Source organism: Podarcis vaucheri (assembly GCF_965113315.1).
Source record: "Podarcis vaucheri genome assembly, chromosome: 9".
NCBI classification, from domain to species: Eukaryota; Metazoa; Chordata; class Lepidosauria; order Squamata; family Lacertidae; genus Podarcis; species Podarcis vaucheri.
In genome coordinates, this window is record NC_138767.1 from 29,240,926 (window position 1) to 29,265,410 (window position 24,485).

The 24,485-nt window shown below is 41.7% G+C and overlaps 1 protein-coding gene, 1 long non-coding RNA gene and 1 pseudogene across 6 annotated transcripts; 2 read left to right on the forward strand and 1 right to left on the reverse strand.

Moving 5' to 3' along the window:
* The first annotated feature begins 97 nt into the window (after positions 1 to 97).
* On the forward strand, positions 98 to 23,958 carry LOC309540328. Of its 4 annotated transcripts, none has more exons than XR_014223179.1 (6): positions 98 to 189; positions 18,434 to 18,514; positions 19,335 to 19,361; positions 20,629 to 20,658; positions 21,990 to 22,120; positions 23,718 to 23,958. It is a non-coding gene; the product is annotated as an uncharacterized lncRNA (long non-coding RNA). The 4 variants fall into 4 exon arrangements; XR_014223180.1 differs by lacking the exon at positions 98 to 189 and adding an exon at positions 2,209 to 4,597; XR_014223181.1 differs by lacking the exon at positions 98 to 189 and adding an exon at positions 6,721 to 7,352.
* On the reverse strand, positions 585 to 4,947 carry FABP2 (fatty acid binding protein 2). The gene is made up of 4 exons (XM_082237122.1): positions 4,784 to 4,947; positions 2,030 to 2,202; positions 1,781 to 1,888; positions 585 to 881 (listed from the first exon to the last, which is right to left on the reverse strand). Exons 1-4 carry the CDS (start codon positions 4,848 to 4,850, stop codon positions 831 to 833), a joined length of 399 nt encoding a protein of 132 aa, XP_082093248.1. The 5' UTR covers positions 4,851 to 4,947; the 3' UTR covers positions 585 to 830.
* LOC309540219 (large ribosomal subunit protein eL38 pseudogene) lies at positions 9,810 to 10,158 on the forward strand (annotated as a pseudogene). Its single transcript has one exon. The product of its transcript is annotated as a large ribosomal subunit protein eL38 pseudogene (transcript).
* Positions 23,959 to 24,485: the final 527 nt, after the last annotated feature.

A 24,485-nucleotide genomic window follows, 5' to 3' on the forward strand; every position in this document is an offset into this window, starting at 1 on the left:
CTTGTGAGGCGCGACTCTATAAGTTTCCTATCTCTTTGTATCGTGCGTGACTGCGTCATAGAGGACATAGAGATAGTCAAAGAAAGAAGAAGAGTCGAAAAACGATATTGTCCTGTTTCAATAGACTCCCCCCCCCATTCTTTCCGTCAGGGGCAGAAGTGTCTAAGGGAAAATCCAAGTACTGAATAGGTGTGCTGCAATATTATTTGCTCTGCGGTTGTAAGAAATTGATACTTTAGTGTAGTGGCTGCCTTTGCTGTCCTCTTTTCGGTGCCTGGTTAAAACATTTTTTTGCTTAGGCAAGCCTATCCAGACACATAGGTGCTGATGTTTTCACCTCTTTTACTAATAATTTTTAATTATTTTAAAATCTTTTAAACTGCTTTAAAACTGGTAATATTAATATCACTTGTAAATCTGTTCTTCAAGGGAATGGGGTGGACAGATCAAGTAAACGGACTTAAGTGCTGGGCTGTGCCCTCATATTGTTTGCATTATGTAAATGAAGTGATCTAATATATATTTTTTAAAAAGAAAACAACATTCATGTGCAATAACGAAAGACAAATGTGGCTTCCAAAAAGCAGAGTAGAAGTAATGTTTATTTCCACCAACACCACCATCATCATTTATAAAAGGTAGACAAATGGTATTGCTATGACTGATTTATCTAAACAGACATGGGTATTATAAACATACATTAGTTGCATTTCAGTTATAGTATGTTGGCAAGCATATCAGAACTCCATTACTCTTGTGCTCGGTGGGGAAATTACAGTTGCCATAAATAAAGTACAGTTTTATTTCAGATTTCAATCCTGGGCTGTTATTCAACCTCTCTTGAAGATTCTCTTTGCTGTAACTCCTTCATAGACGTAAGTCTGAAATAGTACAAAAAAGAGAGAATCAGAATGTTACTTATTGGAGTGTGAAGAGGAAGGAGAGGAGAGAAAAACGCTGTCAGTTACTGAGCAGATCCACACCTTATATTTAAAGCACACCCAATGCATATTTAGAGGGACATTAAGGGGAACAAAGGAAGTGAATCTGTGGAAGACAGCAAATGGGTGCATTCCCCTCTCCATCAACTGGCTAGTAATGCATTTTTTATGGCATTTTCAGAAACATATGCATTTTTATGCACATTTTATGCTAGTATCTGTCGTTTCATAGACGTTACTTGGCTAGAGAAAGGCCCTACAAAATTTGGAGAAGTGAGAATTTCAAAGGATGGTTGTGCTTCCGTTTATGCATTATTTTAGAAAGTAAAAGTTGGTTAGCCAAAATGGCACCGGAAACACAAGAGGGCAGTATCAGCAGGTTTGGGGAAACCCGAAGGTTTCCAGAATTACCAGAATCATCCCAATAAGTAAGCTTATTGTGAAGAAAGACACAGAAAAATAAGAATTTGGGGATGGCATGCAGAAGTCTGAGTGGCTGGCTGACACCCTGAACAGGAGCACTGTGGCAGCTCCCACTTGTTATAATATCTTTTTTAAAAACAGGTTGAGGTAATCCAAGTTCTGAACTTTTACGGCCAAGAAGAAATGTCTCCCTCAGGTTGTAATCCTAACCCTTTCAATTCACCGAGGAAAAACAGGTATCTCCTTCCTGTTTCCTTTAAACGGAAAGTAAATTGTACTTTCAAGTAAATTAGCTTAGGGTCAGAATTTAAGAACTTCTCCTTTGTTCCTCGTCAAGAACCTAAATGATTTTTGTTGTTGTTAGCAAAGGAAAATAAAACTTAAGAAGATCTGTTAGCTATTCCTGCTGAACTTACCTGAATCATTTCATCTCCCTCGATTTCTCTCAGTGCCTTAAGTTCCTTCCCATTATCTTTCCGGTTGAATGTGCCTATAAGCTGGCTGCCTTTCAGGTCCCAGTTGCCCTACAACATAAAGAAAGACATGGACATTTTAAAATATGGTTCAGCTTAAACGTTCCTAGAAACCACCAGAAACCAAATCAGTTGTGTACTGCAGACTTGCCCCACAGGAACAAAACCATCACAGGAGAACAGATGTCTTACGTGGAGTTCAGTTCCGTCAGCCAAACTGTAGTCAAAATTCTCTTTTAGGTTGAATACTATCTCTATTGTGCGGAAATTGCTGGATTCTTTGATGGTGAATTTATTTCCGTCTTGTTGAATAATGATCTTCAGGTTGTCATGGGCCCCCAGTTTTCTCTTTACTAAATTAATACCTGGGGAGGGAAGAAGGTAGCAAGTAAAACACCCAGTAGGAATGTTCTTTAAAAAAGAAAAAAAGCAAGCAAATTGACTAATAGAAGGCTAGCACTGAGCAAGTTGTACCCAAGACTCTCTTCTTTTTGACCTCTGAAATAGTTTTCTATGGTGTTCACTGCTAACACACCCATTCTAGATATCCTTTCTGCATATCCCCATGCTCTTGGTCTGCCATGGTTTTAAGGCAGTGTGTGAACCATATGTGATCTGCAATATGCCATAGACAAAGGCTTGGAAAGCACATCGGACAAACTAATGCTGGGTCCTTGACATTTCTCTTTAATATTTGTTACCTCAATAACCCTGAGTACATAGATAACTTTCTGTCCTTCTGATCTGCTCTCTTTGAAAAGAGCCTTCATTAGTGTAAATCCATTCAGCAATTGATTTATGTAGCTCTCTATATTCTTCTGAGCCAGGGAGAAGGAAGATATCATTGAAAACATCTTGGGGGTGGCATAAATTGATGCAGCTCAACGTGAAACAGCTATGTAGGGCTGCTTCCAGATGTTCGTTGTGGAATGTACATTCCTCATGCATGCAAATTTTTTGCAGTGTGCACCTGATATAGTCAGTATCAAAGCCTGCATTTCTTCTCATTTAATCTGGATTTTCCCTTTCCCTGGAAAATGCACTAAGTTTTTAAATAAAAAAAACTTGTCCCAAATAATTTGTTGTTTCTCATTTTTCCAATCTTCAGTTCTTCACATTTTTATATCAGTTTGCAATTATTAAAAACTACCTTCACAAAAATTCACCAACGTTTTCTCCTAATAGATACATTTTGGTATGCAAATATTAGTCTTGTTTGCAAAGCAACTTTCCCTACTATAAAGCATTTTTCTTTGCTATTTTCACTAACATATTCATTTTTATATGCACACTTTACCCTAGTGTGTGCACTTTTGCACACACATTACTCGACTAGAGGATTGCATTGCAAAATTAAGAAAAATGTGACTTCTTTTTTAATGGGGGGGTTATTATTATTATTAAGATTTATATACTGCCCTTCATCGTTAGAGCTCAAGGTGGTTTGCAGAGTAAAATACAGTGTTTCAGAAAGTGTAGATTAGGTAAGTTTGCCTCCAAATGTGAACTGAATCGAATTTGTTTCCTATCAACCACCCATTTGGAATATCTCAATGAAGCATTTGCAGTATTAAGCCCTTATTTGGAAGCACCAAATATTGGGCAGGAAGGTTTTTCAGGAGTGGGTGAGAGTCAGCTGAAGAAAGTTGCATATATGTGGCTGGCCTGTAGGAGGAGGGTGAATGTATGACCTATAGGAGGAGGGTGAATGTATGGGCTGAAGAGGGCTGGGGTTGATGAGATTTAATCCTGTGAACCACCCTGAGACCTGTGGATATGGGGCGGTTTTTAAATTTAATTTTTTTATAAAATGGATTCCAACAGCAGCTTGAGGGCTGCAAATGCTTTGTAGTGGGCATATGGCATATTCCATTGAGTGCTCAATGAGATGTTAAGTCTTAGAAAAGTATAAGAGCAGGAAATCATTGCCTTGAGTTTTGCAAGCACAATTAAGAGGAAAGGTAAACTTTCTAAGATAAGAGCTAGTGTGTGTGTGTGAAACCAAGAGCTTGAAAACCTGAGTTGAAAAATCTCCTTAGCCGTGAAGCTCAGAGGGTGACTGGCTGCATACATACTATATCTTTAAAGCACATAGGAAGCACATTCTTCCCCACCAGTGTATATATACACATATATATATAGGCACTGTAGTTTGTTAAGGGATACAGTGGTACCTCGGGTTACATACGCTTCAGGTTACAGACTCCGCTAACCCAGAAATAGTGCTTCAGGTTAAGAACTTTGCTTCAGGATGAGAACAGAAATCATGCTCCGGTGGCGCGACGGCAGCAGGAGGCCCCATTAGCTAAAGTGGTGCTTCAGGTTAAGAACAGTTTCAGGTTAAGAACGGACCTCCGGAACGAATTAAGTACTTAACCCAAGGTACCACTGTACTGGGAATTGTGACTGTGAGGGGTAAACTACATTGCCCAGAATTCTCTGAAGGAAAGAATGTTTCAAACATGCTTTGTCAGCCATTCCACCTCACAGGGATGCTTGTGAAGATAAAACAGTGGTGGCAAGGGCATAAATTACGCACACCACGCTGAGTTGCTTCAAGAAAAGCGCACGATAAAAATAAAGACCAGTGAATTCTTTATTGCAACATGCCAGCAGTGCTAAATATATTTTTTCCCTCTGCGGGCGGGGGAAAAACCTAGCAAAACATTTCAACATCACTACATTGCCCGTGTTGGACGAATAGGAGGAGGAGGAGGAGAGGCAACCCTAATGGTTGTGCAAGATTCATTTACTGGCAAGGTATATTTTTTCCCAGGAAGCTCTCTCTAAAGGATAGAATAGCTGAGATTTAGTAGGTAGCAGACAGTGCAGCAGAACATCAGTGGCTAAGGAGACCATGAAAAGAAGGGCAGCATGTCCACCAAGCTTTCAAATAGCAGTGATAACAAACATTGTCATAGGAGGCAAAGGGAATCCAGATCTTACCCATCGCCTCCATGAACTTCTCATAGTTTTCACTCTTCTCCACCTTCCAGGTGCCATCAAATGCCATGCTTATCTGCTGTAAGAGGGGAGCTTAACCCAGAGGTGATTTCTGCTCAACCTGAGGTATTCCTTAGTTCCCTGGGGGGGATTTATGCCTTCACTTATCTTGAAAGCAATTCACACACTGGTGTGGCTGACTAAAGTGCAATTTAGTCACATGGCCCTATAAGATTTAGCTTCTAAAACTGATTATTTACCCTGTTGCAAAGGGTGCCTGTGAAAACCCAGCTGAAGTGAGTAAGTGTTCCCAAGTCAACAGTTCTTTGAGGTACAGCTATGAATAACATATTAAACTGTGACTGTTGATTTAGAGAGAGAGAGAAAGCACAGAGAGAAAAGGAATCAGGGTGGGGGTTTAGTTTAATTGAAAGTCCTTATTTGAACTAGCAAACTTTTATCAATCCTCTTTGTGGTGTCTTACTGCTGAGAGAAATTAAATATTGACCCAAGGAGAGAGAGCACAAAGCTTCTTCATACTGCCTTGCTGTAACCAACCCCAGGTGGTGTTTGGAAGCTGTTCCACTCTGTATAATAAGGGCAGGAAAGACAAGTGCAGAGCATTCAATCTGGAGCCTGACCTTTGTTGTCCGTTTTGCCTTAGGTGCTTTGCCAATTCAAATTCTGAGAATCTTAAGTATAGGGCAGCTAATTGGTTTGAATTTGTCAGGTCAGCCAAGGCAAACAAGATCAGACTGTAGTAAGTTACCGTATTTTTTGCTCTATAAGACTCACTTTTTCCCTCCTAAAAAGTAAGGGGAAATGTGTGCGTCTTATGGAGTGAATGCAGTCTGCGTAGCTATCCCAGAAGCCAGAACAGCAAGAGGGATTGCTGTTCTGGCTTCTGAGATTCAGAATATTTTTTTTTCTTGTTTTCCTCCTCCAAAAACTAGGTGTGTCTTGTGGTCTGGTGTGTCTTATAGAGCGAAAAATACGGTACCTCTCCTGCTGAAGATGTCTGTGTCTCCATAGTGCCAAAAAAAAAAAAAAAAAAAGCATTGACATGCCTGCTCAGCACAGGACTGGTTTGAGAGCAACATCTTAGCATGTGTATTTTCTAAATCGGTGGCGAAGTATTTTAAACAGGGGTGAGAATCCTGTACTCTCAACTCTATATACAGCCCCACTAAACTAAGTGAAGCTTACACATGAGTAGCAAGTACAGTGGTACCTTGGGTTACAGACGCTTCAGGTTACAGACTCCACTAACCCAGAAATAGTACCCCAGGTTAAGAACTTTGCTTCAGGATGAGAACAGAAATCATGCTCTGGCAGCGCAGCGGCAGCAGGAGGCCCCATTAGCTAACGTGGTACCTCAGGTTCAGAACAGTTTCAGGTTAAGAACAGACCTCCAGAATGAATTAAGTTCTTAACCCGAGGTACCACTGTATAGCACTCTAAGCCTAGTAAAAAGTCAACACTGACTTTCTGAGGAACAACGACTCTTACATCTCTGTGAACCTATCAGGAACTTGAAATGTGTGCTGCCAGCAATTCAAACATGCATGATAATAGCTCTTCAGCAACCTACTTTTGGCTTCAGTCAGTTCTAGACTACAGTGGTGCCTCGCAAGACGAAATTAATCCGTTCCGCGAGTCTCTTCGTCTAGCGGTTTTTTCGTCTTGAGAAGCAACCCTATTAGCAGCTTAGCGGATTAGCGCTATTAGCGGTTTAGCAGCTATTAAAGGCTTAGCGGCTATTAAAGGCTTAGAAAAGGGGGGGCGGGAAAAAATCGGAACACTCGCAAGACGTTTTCGTCTTGCAAAGCAAGCCCATAGGGAAAATCGTCTTGCGAAGCAGCTCAAAAACAGAAAACCCTTTCGTCTAGCGGGTTTTCCGTCTTGCGAGGCATTCATCTTGCAGGGCACCACTGTACGTTTGAAGTCCCACACATACTTTCTCAACTCTTTCCTCCTCTCCAGCACTCTCTAAATGCCCACTGATTTAAAACAGTTAACAAACATTGATGAGTATGATTTTTTAAAAATTAAAAAAGTCCCACTCCACTTGTCTGTAGGCTGGGTGCTTGGATTAAATATTTGAAGAAGCCCTTGAATTAAATATTTGAAGAAGCATCACATATGAGTAGAATTCCAAAGTTTGTTTTAGGACAATGCCAAAATATTAAAGCAACCAAAATATACAAAATTGGTGTGGCAAGCTTCTGAGTTCTCCATAACATTTTGTCAAGTGGTTAAATGGTTAAACAATTTTGTTACATTTTCAGAAATGAGGAGTTAGTCATTGTTCTGCTTTTTGTTCCCAGCAGGTGGAACCTAATACCTGCACAGCACATAAAGAGTTTCATTTGAATATTTACTGTCTCGTTTCCCATTCATCTTAAGATTGTTTGGCTACAACATCAGCCAAAAAAGATTCCTCTCCCCACCCACCCATTACTCTGTTTACTGTTCAGCTTGATGAAGAGTTCTGGAGCTTGCACACTGCTTTGTGATGCTTTGGTTGGTGTAACAACTATCACCAGTGATGAATATCCACTTTGGAGGCAAGGTGATTGTGGGGGAAGAGTGGTGGCCCAACTTCAGGGATACTTGAAAGAAACTGATTATCTGAACCCATTTCAGTTTGGTTTCCAGTTAGCTCATGATGCTGAAACTGCCTTGGTCACCCACATTTTCTGGGAGCTAGGTAGGAGAAGTGCAACCCTGTTTGTTTTAGATTCCTTAGATTTCTAGATTTCTTTTGACACTGTTAACCACACCATCCTTCTAAGTGGTTCTGCTCCTACTTGCAGGGTCATTTCCGGAAAGTAGTTACGGTGAGAGCTATTGCACTATGGGAGTTGTCTTGTGGCATAATGCAGGGTTCCACCTTGCCCCCTGTGTCCCCCACATCTATCTGAAAATGCTGGGAGCTGTCCTTCGGAGATATACGTGAGATGGCATCAATATGGAGATAATACTAAGCTCTATCTGTCTGTTTCATATGAATCAGGAGTTGCCGTTCAGGTGGTAGACCAGGGCTTGAACGTGGTCATGGACTGGATATGGGCCAGTAAATTGAAGTAGAATGCTGATAAGACAGCTGCTTTGTGTTCCAGGTTCTTGGGTCCAAGAAGTAGGGAGATGGCCTCTTCTAGATGAGGTTTCACTCCCCCAGAAGGAGCAGGTCTGTAGCTTCAGGGTTACATTGCCTCAAGAGAAAAGGAGCCCGTAGATTACTAAAATACAAAGGCCTGGTGGAAAAGAAATGCAGGAAATTTAGAAAAGTTAAGTAATAATGGTGCCTTCCTTGGGACAGCATTCCAAAAGTGGGGCGCCAACACGGTGAAGGTCTATTCTGTGCCCTTAAACCACATTCAAAGCATATTTCCCTCCTCAAAGCAAACTGGGCACTGTAGTTTATCCCTCACAGAGTTCAAATTCCCCAAACCCTTGACAAACTACAGTGTCCAGAAAGTTTTGAGGAGAAAACTGTGCTTTGAACGTGCTTTAAAAGCATAGTGTGCATATAATTTGCAGCTGAAATTTTGGATACAGCACCACTGGGGAAGTTGGAGCTATAAATGTATATTTGCAGCCAAGAGCCCCACTATTCCGATTCATATTTCTATCCCGTCTGTGAGATCAAAATTACTCTACTAGTCAGGGGAGGGAATTGCTATATTAAGTTGATTGGATGAATGTTGACTGGAACCATTTAGCAGGCAGGATGCCAGGCTGGACTTTGTCAGGTACATTTCAGCTGCAATTCTCAAACGATATTCTGAGAGATAAGATAAGCACTTCCCTATGTTTTAACCAGCTAGCTAAATGAGGATCAGTCATACTCTTGGCACATCCTATCGATTTCATTGCTGCAGTTAAGAAACAGGTCTTGGCACCTGAACTGTGACATTCTTGTTATCAGCAATGATTTTCAACCATGCAATATATCAGACGATAATTTCACAAATGGCTCCCAATAGGAACTCCTCCATTCAGTTCTGTAAGCAGCAAAATGAGAACCCAGGAGAAGAGATTGTGCAGAGACAGAGGATTTGTTGTTTGCAAGTTACTCAGCCTGGGGATCTTAGTACCCAAAAGAAATCCAAAGTGTGTGATCATAGAATCGTAGAGTTGGAAGGGACCTTGGTGATCATCTAGTCCAACTCCCTGCAAGGCAGGAGTATGCAGCTGTCCCATACAAGGGATTGAACCTGCAACCTTGGCATTATCAGCACCATACTCAAACCAACTAGAGTTGGCCCTCAATGCCCATGCCTTGCTTCTGCTGCTGGAGATCAAAGACAGGGATGAACTAGATGCACACCAAGGTGCCCAGAATGGAGAGGCATAAGCTGATGCCCGTGCGTGACCAACTGCTTCATTGCCCTTTGAGTTTGCCAGCCTTCCCTCTGCCTTCCTGCATTCCCTCCCTCTGATCAACATGGCTTCATTTAAACATGGGTATACAGCACACTCACAGCAGAATTGGCAATAGCAGGGGACCAGAAAAGTGCCATCGTGGTTGGAAAGGTGCATAGGGAGTGAGTGGTTTACAATTGCATGGGGGACCTTGTTGTCAATGCTGCCACTTGGAGCTGAAGCAGTCAGGAGAATCATATGGGAAAGCTTTTATTGGAGTCTACCACAAAGAGCCCCTTCATGGATCACTGCCCTGTTGTGGCGAAGGGGCTTGAAGAACTCCAAGAAGCTCTGAGCTATGCCGTGCAGGGCCACCCGAGACGGACAGGTCATAGAATCTTTTCCTGATGAAAGACTTTAGACTAAATGTGATCCACCTGGAGAAGGAAATGGCAAACCACTCTAGTATTTTGCCAGGAAAACTCCATGGACATAAAAAAGGAGAAGCTTTGAGAAGAAAGTGACAGTTTCCAAGGCATGCTCTGGTTCATGGGATCACGGAGAGTCGAACGCGACTAAGACGACTAAACAACAACAACCACAAAAAGGGGAAGTGAGAAAACACGTCTGCGTGCTCTGCACATAGAAACAAGCTGTACTTTAGCTTTTCTTTCTCAGGTGCTGCGGCCGAGAAGTTCAGCATCTCGGTAACCCTTGCCAGAAGCCGTCGCCATGCCTCGCAAAATCGAAGAGATCAAAGATTTTCTATTGACAGCCAGAGGAAGGATGCAAAATCCGTCAAGATCAAGAAGAACAAAGATAATGTGAAGTTCAAGGTCCGTTGCAGCCGGTATCTGTCATCACAGACAAGGAAAAGGCTGAAAAACTGAAGCAGTCTCTTCCACCAGGTTTGGCTGTGAAAGAGCTGAAATGAACCAGTCATGCTTGAAATCTTGGCCGTGGATTGTAATAAAGGACTGAACTGTTTAAAAAAAGAAAGAAAGAAACAAGCTGTACTTTAAAAACTAGCATCTCTTTTAGAAAATCAGCCTGCAACCTTTTCCTTTGGTATGTTTTCTTTTCTGGGTGGGGTGCCCATGCACAGAGGGGACCACTGAGACCCATGTCTCCCAATCTGCAATCTGAAATGTTTCAGCCCCATAGGAGATGTTCCATGTGGTTCTCTTGACCATACGTTTTAGCTCCCAGAGCATATTTTGCATTGAGGTCAATGAATTCTATCTAAAGACATCTACTGAGAGCAAGTTTGTTGGGATAAGTAGTTGCGTGACCTCAATTGCCCAAGAATCTTTTCCTGATGAAAGGTTTTCCTACAGTGCCAGCTGGTGCCTGCTAATTTAGGCCCATCGGAAGAAATCATTAACTAAGAAAGACATCTAATCAACCCATCACTGATAATCAAGAGCATATAGGATAAAGTTGCCCCACAAGAATTGAGCAGAATTCCAAAGGTCGGGTTCTCTTTCAAGGTCTGAAAGCATTATCAGTTGCTACAGAAAAAGAGACCTGGGCTGGCATGACTAAACTCAACTGAAGAGGCTCAGTTTGAATGTGTACCTGGTTTTAAGTCATTAGTTTCCTTGCCCTAAGCTCTGGAGAATACCAGGGAGCCCATTAGACACCAAAATGCGGGAGAGGGAGCTCAGAGGCGCTCATGTGGCCCATTTAAGATGTTCCACAGGTCAGCCAGGGCTTCTACAGGAGTACCACTCATCTCAGCTGGAAAATCCTAGAGTCGACAGGAAACCAGCAAGATCCATTAGCTTCTGAGGACAGGCCGCCCTAATAGGTCCCACTATGTTGCAGAGGGGGAAAGGTGCTGCTGGCCTAAATCTCAACAGGAAGTGATCTGACCATGAAAAGGAGCTAATATCAATACCCCCCACTTTCAGATCCTTCTTTTCCCGCCTAGTTCAGAGAAAGAAGGTCCAGAAGGTGTCCTGCCACATGCATTGGGCCAATGACATGTTGGAACAGCCCCATCGTCATGGCAGCCATGAAATCCTGAACCACCCCAGAGCCAGTCTCACTGGCATGAAAGTCCCACCAAACCAGCAAGCAGTCCAGGAGTCCCTAACACCACCTCTGAGACCAGCTCTGTCAGCTCAGGCAGGGAGACCACTGAGCAGCAGACCAGCAGAGTCCCATATCCAACCCAAATGCCCAATGTCTCTCTCTCTCACACACACACGAGACGGGGGGGGGGGAGCCTGGAGAGAAGAGAGAGAATTTCTATAGACCACAGCATCTCCTCCTCTCTGACCATCAAACCTGCCCTCATGCTGCACTAAGTACCCAGGTTGGCACAGCTGAATGAGACCAAGGTGGAATCTAGACACATATAAAAAACACTGTGAAAATACTTTTTAAAAAAGCGTTTTGAAAAGTATATTGAATTCACTCACCATCGTCATCTAGTGTCACATTTGTATAATGCACTTAAAACACACTTAATACATTGTACACTTAATACTGTCTCAGTGATAATGATACAGACCAGATTGGTCTCCTCATTCCTATTCAGATCATGGATCAGGAAGGTCTTACTCCGAGACGACCTGTCATTCAGCAACGGCAGCCACAGACTTGAGGGTTGGCTGATAGGACAGCCACAATTCCCTAGGCTGGAGGAGGGGCTGGCGCACAGCACAGTCACCAACTGCCTGTGCTGTGTGTCCCTTACCTGTTCTGCACCTCCCCATACCGCCTGCCACCTACCAAGAACCACTGTCATTGGCCCCCCTGCCTTCCCCTCCCCTCCCCTCTCTTCCCAGGCAGATCCTATGCCCTTTTAAATAAAAACACCAAAATTTGAAAATCCACAGATTAAAACAGAACACTTTAAATAGTTGGTGCAGTAAAACCAACGACAGAGACCTTAACAGGAGCCCCTAGGCAATGATAATGAAAATTACCGTATTTTCTGCTCTATAAGACTCACTTTTTCCCTCATAAAAAGTAAGGGGAAATGTGTGTGCGTCTTATGGAGCAAATGCAGGTTGAGCAGCTATCCCAGAAGCCAGAACAGCAAGAGGGATTGCTGCTTTCACTGCGCAGCGATCCCTCTTGCTGTTCTCACTTCTGATATTCAGAATATTTTTTTCCTTGTTTTCCTCCTCCAAAAACTAGGTGCGTCTTGTGATCTGGTGCATCTTATAGAGCGAAAAATACACGTTTTACAGCACTTTTTATTAATTATTATTTACTCAGAAAATTACTGAGTTCAGTGGGACTTAATCACAAGGAATTAGGCATCAAATTGCACAATTAGGAAAACATTTATTATTGGAAGTTCCGTCAGTCCATGTATGAAGAATCGTTGGGTTACAATTCTTTAATGCCACTTTATATGTGGAACAAAACAATCACTTGGTTTTTTAGCTATCTGCTTGCCATCTCCCTCACTGTAGTGAATAATAATGCCTCTCTTTTCCTGGTAGTTATAACTCTAACACCCTCTTCTGGTCCACAGTATAAAATGTATTTGTCCAGAGAGAGTAGTTTACACAGGTCATTTCATCTAGTGCAAAGCTTGCATATGGGCAGCATTATTGAGAGACTTAGACCCTGTAGCCTTATGAAGAAAGCTGTGAACATTTACTTATCTATACGTTTTTATTTACAATACTGGTGTGCCACATTTTAGCCATGATGATTCTCAAAGTGTTTCACAGTAACAATGAAGACATGATTTAAAAACAATAACAATTTAACAATTTAAAACTATAATTAGCAGTTACAATAAATAAATACATCAGAGGAAAAAGAATAGCACAAACAGAACTGGTGGGACAAAAATAAATAGGTCTTTATTCCCCTGCAAATAGCAAAGCAAAATCAGAGACAGCCTGGCCTCAGTGACTGATGCTATGATAAGCATTCAGGTTACTCAACTGTAATGTGTTAATCCTGGGATAAGGATTGATGAATCTGTCATTTTTTGTTCAACATGGACTGAGCGTGCTCAATGGCCATGGGATGTTGACTGAGGGACTTTCCAGATGTCCATTTTATTGGGCATTCGTGAACATTTGTGCTCCCGACGTAAACCTTTAAATGTTATGGACCGGTAATATTGCTCTGACTGCAATCAGTGCATGTCTCATAGTTTCCTGCTAAAACCCCATAACTTTTTATATCACAGATGTTCAGGTCTGATTCTTTCTGACGTAGCCATTCTAACCATTTCCACATACTTACAGTCAATGCTGGATCCCAGCTTCCTGTGGGGCTTTTGTGGAAATGAGAAATGGTTTGGGGACAGCAGTTGCAGCCTGAATGTAAAACTGTAAACAGCTTAAAAACAAAAGTATGGTGGCACAGGGCAAGAATTTATGTTTGAAAAAGGGGACTCGGAACAAAGAAGAAGAGCACCCCTGACTGCCATATTTTGTTGGAGAGCTCATTAATATAATCTAAATTTCAATATTAGGGGCTGAGAGAGTGCAGTATTCAATTAATTTCAAAGCTGGCAATATAGAATCTGGAAGAATACTTTATACATGCTGTTTCCCATTTAAGTTACTATTAAGCTTAAAAGCAAAACACCGACCAAAAGATCTACTGAATCTAAGAAATGTATGGAATTGTTGGCATTCTGATGAGGTTGAAGCAGGTATGTTGAAGGAAGAAGACATGGGTACAAGAAGATTTCCAAGAAGAGGAATTTGATATATGTATAAAATCCATCAGATTAAATTGTACTATTTCTAGATAGGATATCTCCTGCTTTCTTCACTCCTTTTGTTCTTTTCTGATGGCTCTTTTGGTTTTATTCTTATATATTATATTTATTCTTTGCACATATGAAAGCTGTGCCCAAGTGACTTATGACATAAAATACATGGGAAACAGACACAATATCAAAAAATGCTAATTTTGGGATAGAATGGTTTCATGTATAGGTAAAGGGACCCCTGACCATTAGGTCCAGTCATGGCTGACTCTGGGGTTGTGGCGCTCATCTCGCTTTATTGGCTGAGGGAGCTGGCGTACAGCTTCCGGGTCACGTGGCCAGCATGATGAAGCCGCTTCTGGCGAACCAGAGCAGCACACGGAAACGCCGTTCACCTTCCCGCTGGAGCAATACCTATTTATCTACTCGCACTTTGATGTGCTTTCGAACTGCTAGGTTGGCAGGAGCAGGGACCGAGCAATGGGAGCTCACCCCGTTGCAGGGATTCGAACCACTGACCTTCTGATTGGCAAGTCCTAGGCTCTGTGGTTTAACCCACAGTGCCACCTGCATCCCTTCATGTTTATATGTTAACACAAAAAAATACGAAAGGGACATTTTTATCCATAAATATTGCAGGACCTAACAGCCCATTAAAAAGGTCAAGATTTTTAAAAGAATGCATGGAAAAATAAACTGAAAGAAATTTTTAAGTCCATACTGGGGGCAGGGGAGATTGGAGGCGTCTCCAATTTTGGAATGATTCCTTCCTTCCCAGCAGCCTCTCACACGCCACCTCAAATTATTAAAGAGGAGCCCTGTGGCCCTTCATGTAGTTGCTTGGGGAGTAAGGGATGGGAAACTCTCCTTCCACCAACTTCCTTGTTAACTTATCTCAGAATCTAAGCTGATGTCTAACTGAGTAATAAATTTAGGTCTTGAATACACATTTATGACAGCATTCAGAACATTCTTTCTCATATCATAAACTCCTGTCTTATTCACGAGGCTCTTAAAAAATTACCTTTTAAAATCTAGCATAGCTCTTTTCCCACTGTTTGCTTATCTTTCTGACCATAGAGAAGACCACCCACTTGGCAACCCGGTGCTGTGTGCATCTACTCAAAAGTAAACCCCACTGATTTCAACTGAACTTTTCTCCAAATGAGTGTACCTAGGATGACACCCAAAATACTTCTGTTATTAACTGCCAAGCGTACTTGTCCAAGATCTTCTGAATACTAGTGTTGCCGTACGTCCCAAATTTCCCATTCTGGTATGTACAATTCAATTTAATGTCAGCCCTGTCAAGTAAATTCACGCAAGTCTTTCTAAAACATCATTATTCTCTTTTTGTTTCCTACCGCTCTATATCTGTTGGTAATGGTGAAATGAAAAGAAATGGGAGTTTATAAGAAGTTGTTGTGGCCTTACCAATCATCCCACCAACAGCTGTTAACTAGATAGGGTAACAAAATTTTTTACTGTAGTAGACTAAAAGATCTGTTTGTTTTAAAAATTGCTGCTCCAAACAACCTGCCATCTAAACCAGCTCTTGCCAACCTGGTATCCTCAAGTCTACAACTCCATTCAGCCATGGGAGTTTTAGTCCAGAACATCTGGAGGATACCAAATTGGCAAAGGCTAATCTAAACTGTTCTTTTTTAATGGGGGTGATAGATTACATTTCAAAGCTTCCTCAAAAAACAACGGCAAATAAAGAAGTTTCATTTAATATTCTAACAACTTATTAGCATTCTTGGTGAAGCAGGCATGCTAGAAGACTTTCAAAATTATTGTTGACATCAGGAAACACAGATGGTAGTATCTGCATTATGGAGGATTGGGAATCAAATACACATCTGCTGCTTCTCATATGGATCTGAGCAATGAGGATAACTCTTGGCGTTGCTGCTTGAGACCTGGCTATTGTAGTGACTATCCTTGCCCATGTGGCTTTGTGTTTTCCTCCCTTGTGAAATGCTCTTGTTACACTTACTCAGATTTTATAGAAGTATTATTTGCGGCCGCATTCTGCATTAGCTGTGTGAAAACTTTGGTATCAGAAAAATGCCCCTGTTCCTGTAGGAAGGCTGTGACCCACATGTGAGGCTATGAAGCAGCTCTGATGGGGGATATGCCATGGCTCTTTCTGAGGAGAAGATGTGTTGTATGAGGAACAGTGGGTGGACGGGGCCCGTGAAGTCAATATGGCATTCCTGTCATCAATACGTGCTTATTTGTATCTAGCTACAATCCATGGTGCCATGGGTAATATGGGACGTGCCTAGGAGGTGCCAGGAGTTTTGTCGAAGTTCATGGAAGAACTTCGGTGCTCATGGAAGATCTTTCATTCAAGTCCCCAACCGCCACTCTTGATCAGCCATTTTAATACATTTGAGGCCCACCTCAGGACTTCTTGCCTCTTACGCAACTGAGCTCAGAGACCTTTGACAGACTTTTAGACAGCCATGTATGCAAGAGTCATTTTCCTAAATGGTATTGCTTAAGGCATCGTGAATGCCAGGAGAGATAAGGAGAAGAATGAAAGAGGGAGAACTTTGAAAGCTACGAGGAACTGAGGTGGGCGGGGGGCAAGACAGTCATATAGGACAGGGAAAGGGGAGGGCTATCATAAGAGAAGGATCCATTGGGCTGCCTTTCCAGGCTGTGTGACTCTGTATAGGATATAAAGACAAATAGAAATCAGAACTGGGTAACCTAACAGTGCATCTCGATAACCCAAAACCTGCTGTGAAGAGGCTAGATCTGGACACAATGAGGCTGCCATTCCTGGCTGGTGTGCTTTTCGTCTGTTTTCTGGCACTGGGGGTGTCCAAGGCTGTTCCAGTAACAAAAAAGGTTAGGCTGATGGGAACTTACAGGATTATTGTTATGGGTTGTTCCAGAACTTCCAACCCTGTTTCAAAGGGTTATCTAGGACAGTTCTAGGTGCGTGTGAATGATCTAGGTGTGTTCTGGCATAGTTTGTCCGCAAATAGGAGACATTTTCCTGAACTGATTTCTGTTATAAGAATATGGCCTGTGGTTCTCCATGAACTTTTCATGTTCTTCTTGTACTTAAAATTCCACTGTGGAATCAAAATAATCAGTTTTTTCTTTTTTTCTTTTCTTTTTTAAAAAACATCTAGGAAGACCAAGAAAAAAACAAAAAAAAGTGGAAGCAGTTACCCGGATACAATTTTGCTAGCCTGTTAATCAAAGTATGCATTTACATGCATTATAGGGCCGCAAATGTGTCCATCTGGTTAAGGCTCAATAGGCTGAACTGTATTCTGCCATTATAATGAGAAATCTGGATTGCAATAAGATCCACAACTTACATTTATAGTAGTTATTATTTGTTTCAGTTTTGATAGTAGTGCATCAAGACATATTTTTAAAATGTAATTATTTCTGCTGTAATATATGGAAGGCCGGGTTTTCTTTTTGCTTCAGCCTTTTAAAAAATAAGCAGCAGTTATAAGGTGGGGGCTGGCCCCATGAAATTGTTACTATAAAGTTTAAAATATGGTGAGAACAGCAGCTTCTGAAATCTTAGATCACAGTCAATGCACCAGGAAAAACAAACTCTGAACATAGGGATTGTATTCAGCTTTTACTCAGAGTAGACCCATTGGAATTAATGAATACAGCCAAGTTAGGCCCATTAATTTCTTTTTCTTTTTTTTAAAGCCAGGCAGCGCCCACGGGTCTCAAACCGCTGGAAGCGATTAGGGGATCTAAGCAATGCTTTGGTTGATGGAACTGCTGGGCTGAGCTGGCTCAGGCCCATTCATTTCTGAGTTTAACTTAGCTGAGTGTCACCTTAGAAGTTAGAATAAATGACAACTGATGTATCCAGGGAGCAAATGGGTGTCAATTCATTTCTGCAATGTGATACTTACCATTGCTGACCACAATTGTCGTGGGATATAAATGGGTCGGTCTCCTTCCCCTCACCCCACCCCAAAAGCATTCAGGTTTAATTTTCACCCTGACTCAAATTTATTTCAGCCAGGTGACACCAGAGTAATCAGCTCACCCACAGGCCATCTTGGAATTAGGGCAGCCGTGTGCCCTACTTTACAGAGGACCATTCCCTATTTGAAGGGCTACCAGAGGACAGTCGTCACTTTGTCCAGCTGAAACCTGGTTTAAAGTTAAAGAACCCTATAAGGGACAGAAGTGGTCTTTAAGTTGCTATCAACAGCTAGGTTCTGGAAACCTCACTTTTCTCTTTAAATTACAGCAAGTATTACTAAATTCAGATTTACACATATAAATGAGGATGCACAAATTTTATGAAAATCTGTGTCCCCCTTTGTCCTCTTTTTTGGCTGGTGCATTTCCTCCTTTTTAACAATGTGTGGCTGTTCTACTTGGAATAACGCCATGTCAGCTTGGACAACTGCAAAGAGAATACTCTTGGCATAAAAGAACGATTGGCATAAAAGAATACCTCCCTCCCTGGGAAGATGTAGCAAGTTGTGCCATGATGCTAAAAATCTAGTAAATGGGGATAAATGGGAAATCTGAAATATTTGTTACATTTTACTGAATCATTTCGATTATGGTTTTGACTATAGGTTGTAGAAGTGAATAAAGGATGTGAAATTCCAGGATTTCAGCCAGTCCAAGGGTCCATTTGCTTGAGACTTCTACTTATGGTGAGTTACATGTTGGGGAATGTGATGGATGTATAGATGATGATGATGATGATGATGATGAAGATTACATTTGTTGGTAGTCCCAATTAAAAGGAAATCTAGTAGCAGGCCTGTAAAGGGTTCAGTGCTTAAGATAGAGAGAGGGGGAAAATTTCCCAAAGTAATAAAAGAACCAAAACATATTTTTAAATTTTGCAACAACGTTCTCCAAACAAAAAAACATGTGAATTTTAAGGGAAAGTGTATCAAAAAAGAAGATTCATTTTTTTAAAAAAAACAAACCAATGCATTATATTAGGAAATATTGATTGCAAAAATATTGCATTAAAGTATATCTATTAGAAAAAGGTGCACTCAAATGCTGATAGATTTCCATTAGGAGTCTTTAAAAAATAATAATAATCACATACTGATACAGAAATGAGGTGAACTGATTAGATTAGAAAAACTGATTTATTAGAAAAAACGAGAAACAGACTTACTGACAGATTTGGCCATCCCTACCTAAGATCCTAGAAAGAAGCTACTATTCGGAGTTGGCAGCCCTGACACTGAGCTACAGAGCAATGGTAATAAGGCAGCTTAATATGGCTACCCAGCATCAACATACGCTTATTATAAACAGTTCCTAGGGATTGTAAACATCATCCTAGGGGGTGATGCAGAGAGGGAGCAGAATGGAGTGAAAGAAATGTAACAGCAGCTGTCATACAAAGAATCATACATCAAATAATCCAGATTGGAAGATCCTTTTTGTCTCATGAAATGTAGGCCAGCCAAAGAAACATATATACATTAACCCCTGTCTCTCTTCTTCCAGGCAGGTATAAATTTCAATATTGGAGTGGTAAGTCTCATTAGCCCTCCCCTGCTTTCAGTTGTTTATTCCATGCCATTGTCTTTCAGTACAGAACTGATTTTCCTTAAGGAATTATTGGATTTTGCAGAACCCTGGAGGGATCTAAATGACAAACCCAGCTTCTTTGAGATCTCTGGCATCCTCCTAGATTTTATTTTAATGTGATTCTCCTCTCCTTATACCAATTCCATAAAATTGGGTGGGTGGGAATGTTGTTTTGCCTCCACCTAGACAGGGCAAGGTATCTTAAAATGGTTCAGAGTTCAGCACTGTAAAGTATCCTTCTGCTATTGTAATAAGAATTTTAAGGTCTAGATATATAAAAAATGTTCATAAATGTACCAAGCAAACACGTACATAAACCACATCTCTGAAGCAGCACAGGAAGACAGTCCGGAAACCATTTTGACTCCCAAGCTGATCATGTTTCTCTGCAAGGAGGGAGGAGGTGAAAAAAAACCTTTCTTGCTTACAGGAATTTAGTAATCACCATTTCAAAGGAATGGGCAGACTACCAGGAAAGGCAATCAGATAAGGCATTATCAGATAATCTGGCAGACAGGAAAAACAACAGCACTCAAATTTCTGTTGTAGACCGCCTTTTCTGTGATGTAGGTATGATGTTTGTGGGGGGTGGTCTTGGGTTACACCCCTTCTGTGATGTATGTATGATGTATGGAGGAGTGGTCTTGAGCTCCAGGGCAGGGAATTTAAAATGTCTATATAAGGGCAGGCAGACCTTTGTTTGGGGTTGTCCTCCGTCCTCCTGCACGTGAGGAGAGCACCCAGTTGCAATAGATCAATAAAGATCAGGCTTACTAGCTGCTTTGCTTCTCAATATTCTCTGGTTGGCCTCTGTTATTTTCTCCTACCAATAGGGAACCCATGTAAGGACTCTATACGGGCTCTTGGATACCCCATAAGGGGGAAAGGGCAGATTTTGTTTACAACACTATGCACTTTGAGTTAGATTCACCCTTGCACAAGGACTCCCACTTGCACAACAAGGCTTCTCTCCTGTGCCCCACAAATCCCCAGAAATTGGCTTTGGGGGGTTGGGATATCTCCCAGAACAATGTGCAGACAGAGGAAAGGGGGATTATTCCACTTGGCAAGTTGAAAGAAATGCTTGCAGATACAGAATGATTGGAAGAGCATGGTGTTGAATTCCACCCATGACCTGCTGTGCTGCACTGCTCTCTGTTTTTCTTTGAAATGCTGATGTTTAGAAGTAACCCTTTGTTTTGCTTTACAGAAAACTGGACAAGACGATAAAGACAAAAATGTGAGTTTCTGCCTAAAGATAGTAAGGTATTCAAATGCATCTCATGAGAAGTCTGAAGTGTAGATTCAATGTGAGTGGGCATATGAAAGGGAAGAGTTTGTCATGAATTCCACACTCTACATTCTTTCTGCACTCTAAGGAAAGAGTCATTCTGATCCTTGCCCTTAATTCACTTGTCATATTGTCCAGGGAGCAACAATACTCTTATATGTCTGACCATCACTCTCCTACGTTTTGCCTTTATATTCTCCCATACAATTGTGAGGAGCAAATGAGCTTTCCCAGTAAATAAAAGAAAGCTAATTCATGGACCCAGGGGAGGGAGAACAGGGCAATTCTATTTATCATAGAATATAGGGTTGCCCAAAAGTAAAAAATTCAGACAAAAAAGTTGTTGAGCTTTGAGCTTTTTAAAAAAAGTTTTGCCCAAAGTGGTTGGGCAAAATCTTAAAATTGACTTTTTGAGCTATTTTTAAGGAAATTCGCCAAAAACTAGACTTCCTACATGGCTTGCCGTATGTTTGCATTTTCCCAGACATTTCAGCGATTTCCACTTGGATGCTGTTTCCAACTGCCATTTTCCTTCTATGTCCAGGAAATTCTGACCGTATGGCAACCCTATCATAGAAGCATGCAAGAATCTTATCTGAAGCACCCATGACATATGACCACCCAACCTCTGCTTAAAAACCTCCAAGGAAGGGGAGGCCATCGCCTTCCAAGGGAGTCCGTTCCACTATCTTACAGTTCTTACTATCATAAAATTATTCCTGATGTTGCATGGGAATCTCTTTTCTTGTAACTTGAATCCATTGGTTCGGGACATACTCTGGAGCAAGAGAAAACAAGCCTTTTCCATTATCATTTCAGCTTAATTAGCTGGCTGGGTGGAATGGGCATAGAGTCTTCCTTAATATCCAAAGCATTCAGGGCAATCTGTGAGAGAGTGTAGGCAGGTTTTACCCTCAATGTTTTGGGGGTTAAGGAAGACTGTTCACCACCTTGTCATGCTCAAAAAGTAAATGCAAGCTCCCTTGCTGGACCCTGCAATATTTATTTCTCTACTGAGAAAATTCTGTACCCACCGTGTTCAAAGCAATCTTTGCCGGCGCAAATAGTTCCCTCCAATGCTTTAAAAAAAGGTATGTGGATATTTAGCACAGAGCTTATAAAAGGTCATGGAATCCCTGCGCTAAAACTGTCTCTCAAAGCAATAAACATAAACTAGAATAACATGTTGCTGAACTTGAGGGACAGCGTCAGAATGATCTGAAGATCTTGAAAGTGGTGTGGGGTGTGTGTATAAACACACATTAACACTGCATTTTCAGAAAATATTGAACAAAGACCAAAGTCAGCAGAGCAAAGAGCAGAAGAGAGACGAGAATAAGAAGAAGAAAGGTCAGAAGAAGAAGAAGAAGAAGGGGCAGAATAATGCAGACGATAAAGAATAGAGGAAATGGTGAGCTGGACTGAGATCTGTTTCTTTGTAGTCAGATGATTTGCATTTTGGACCCATGGATTGCTGGAAATGGCTGGTGCCTGGAGAAAGGTTCTTCACACCTAAGCTAGATGAACTGCCCATTGGTGTACTAATTAATTGAATGGAGCCCATTTAATGACCCAGTTCAGGTAGCGTTTACACTTTGCTGAGTGAACCAAGAACCTGACTACAGTCGTACCTTGTTTTGCGACCTGGATCCGTTCCGGAGCCCTGATTGCTAGCTGAAAAGGATGCAAGGCAAAGCACCGCCTCTGCATATGCGCACAGAGCGTTTGCGCTTCTGCACATGAGCGATGTGTGTTTTAGCACTTCTGTGCATGCGTGAGCGGCAAACCCGGAAGTAACCTTTTCTGGTACTTCCAGGTTTGCCGTGGACATTCGCCGGAATGGACGCTAGACGAGGCGGACAATCGCGGAGGTATTACTGTAATTGCAACAGGCAAATCAAGCCTGGCCTCTGTACAATCAGGGCTTTTTTCAGCCAGAAATTGCCGGAACCTCTCAGGTGGGCACCATTGCTATTATAAGAGAAGAAAGGAAACATTCTTGGTGAGTTCCAGCACCTTTGTTTTAAACAGAAAAATAGTGCTGTACAGTGGGCCCTCATGTTATGTACCGTCCCCCTTACGAATCCTTTGGGTTATGCGCTCCGCTAACCCCAAAGTAGGTGCTCCTTGTTGCGACCTTTGCCCCAGGATGTGAGAGGAAATCGCACTCCGGTGGCGTGGCAGCAGCAGCAGGTGCCATTAGCGAAAGTGCGCCTCATGTTACGAGCGGTTTCTGGTTACGAACGGACCTCTGGAATGGATTAAGTTCGCAACCGGAGGTACCACTGTATACAATAACATGCTCAATAATGTATACATACAGGTAGGTCCTGCAACAAAATGACATCATATGGAGTGCTGGCATTCATGGATCCAGCCAGCATGCTGTGCGTTCTTCCAGTATATTCTATTCTATTCCATTCCTTCTCTTTCAGCCCGGGCGCTTGGTTTTCCAATCCTCCCTCCAGCAGCCAGCCAGCATTTCATACCCATTGAGCATATTTGGTCCACACTGAACTGCTCCGTGGGAGCCTCTCCCTCCAAAAGCTTTTGCTATACATTAAGCCCGCAGCTCACGTGGGGGTTTGCACCTAAAGCCAAAATCGTGTATAGTCAAAACACACTGGGCTCCATGGAGGTGAGATTTCCCAAGTCATTTTTCCTGATCGCTTTCCATTATTTATTTTTTGCCACATTCATAAAGCTGAATGTGCGCAAGTTGTGTGCTTTAGACAGGCTTTAAAGATATAGTGCATTCACAGCCTTAGCAAACTTAGTTCTCTGTTGGTGTGTAGGATAAGACCTCAGGATGGTAGCATCTCTCCCTAAGTAGTTGCTTTTAAAGTAGCAAATCACATTCACCATACTATGTTTCTTGAGATTCTTTAGCTACAAGCTTTTAAAACGGCATGAAACTGATACAAATTTGTGGTCTAGACATGCCTGATATTTACCGTTCACTGAACATTGCTATCTTCATAAATATATGCTTTTTCATAATTATCTAGATTGATTGGCAAGAAGACAGCTTCAGAATCACCACTAAAACATCTTTGGGAGTCTACATTTGATCATTAAAAAGAAAACAACGCAGACGCTGTCTTTTGGCACAAGACATTAAATGCATATTTGGACTGTTCTATGAAGTGATTTAGCTATTTGATTTAGCTCATAGAGGATATGCCCTTATCATTTGAATCAGAACGTGTTACTAAATAAGCCTTATAATAAAATCCTTTTTTCTCATCAGCTTTCATAGGGAGTGTTACTGCAGGATGTAGGATATTTTTTAACAAATCTTAAAGCCGCCCGGTTATCATGAAAGGGGAGCTTTTTCACCACTGTATGGGCAATTAGGAACAGAGAAAATGCAAGGTGCTTCAATTTCAAGAGAAAGATGTGCAAGTTTTGTTATGTGCATGGAACTTCATGGAAAACACAACTTAAGTTGCTCCAAAAGAAGATATTGGAGCACTCCAAATCATTTGTGTGTGTGTGTGTGTGCGCGCGCGTGCACGAGCGCATATGCACAGAAAATAGATCTGGCTGAAAGGCAATACAGGGGACATATGCACGATTCAACTATTATTGTATTGTGACTATCACGAAGGAACTCTGCCATTTTGAATTTGCCAATACATTACTGTGAGTAGAGAGGCCAATTCACAGCCTGTCCTAGGCAGTGGTGGCTGGTGCCCACAAGACCTGGTAGGGCAGCTAGGAGGTTGTTAGGGTGTGGTCAATGGGGTCACAGGGCCTAACTGTTCTGGTAAGAA

Coding starts and splice junctions, on each gene's coding strand:
- FABP2 (XM_082237122.1), bottom strand. CDS start 4,850: ATGGCATTTGATGGCACCTGGAAGGTGGAGAAGAGTGAAAACTATGAG. Junction 1,889..2,029: donor CTGACGGAACTGAACTCCAC/GTAAGACATCTG, acceptor TTTATGTTGTAG/GGCAACTGGGACCTGAAAGG. Junction 882..1,780: donor AGGGAGATGAAATGATTCAG/GTAAGTTCAGCA, acceptor GTACTATTTCAG/ACTTACGTCTATGAAGGAGT.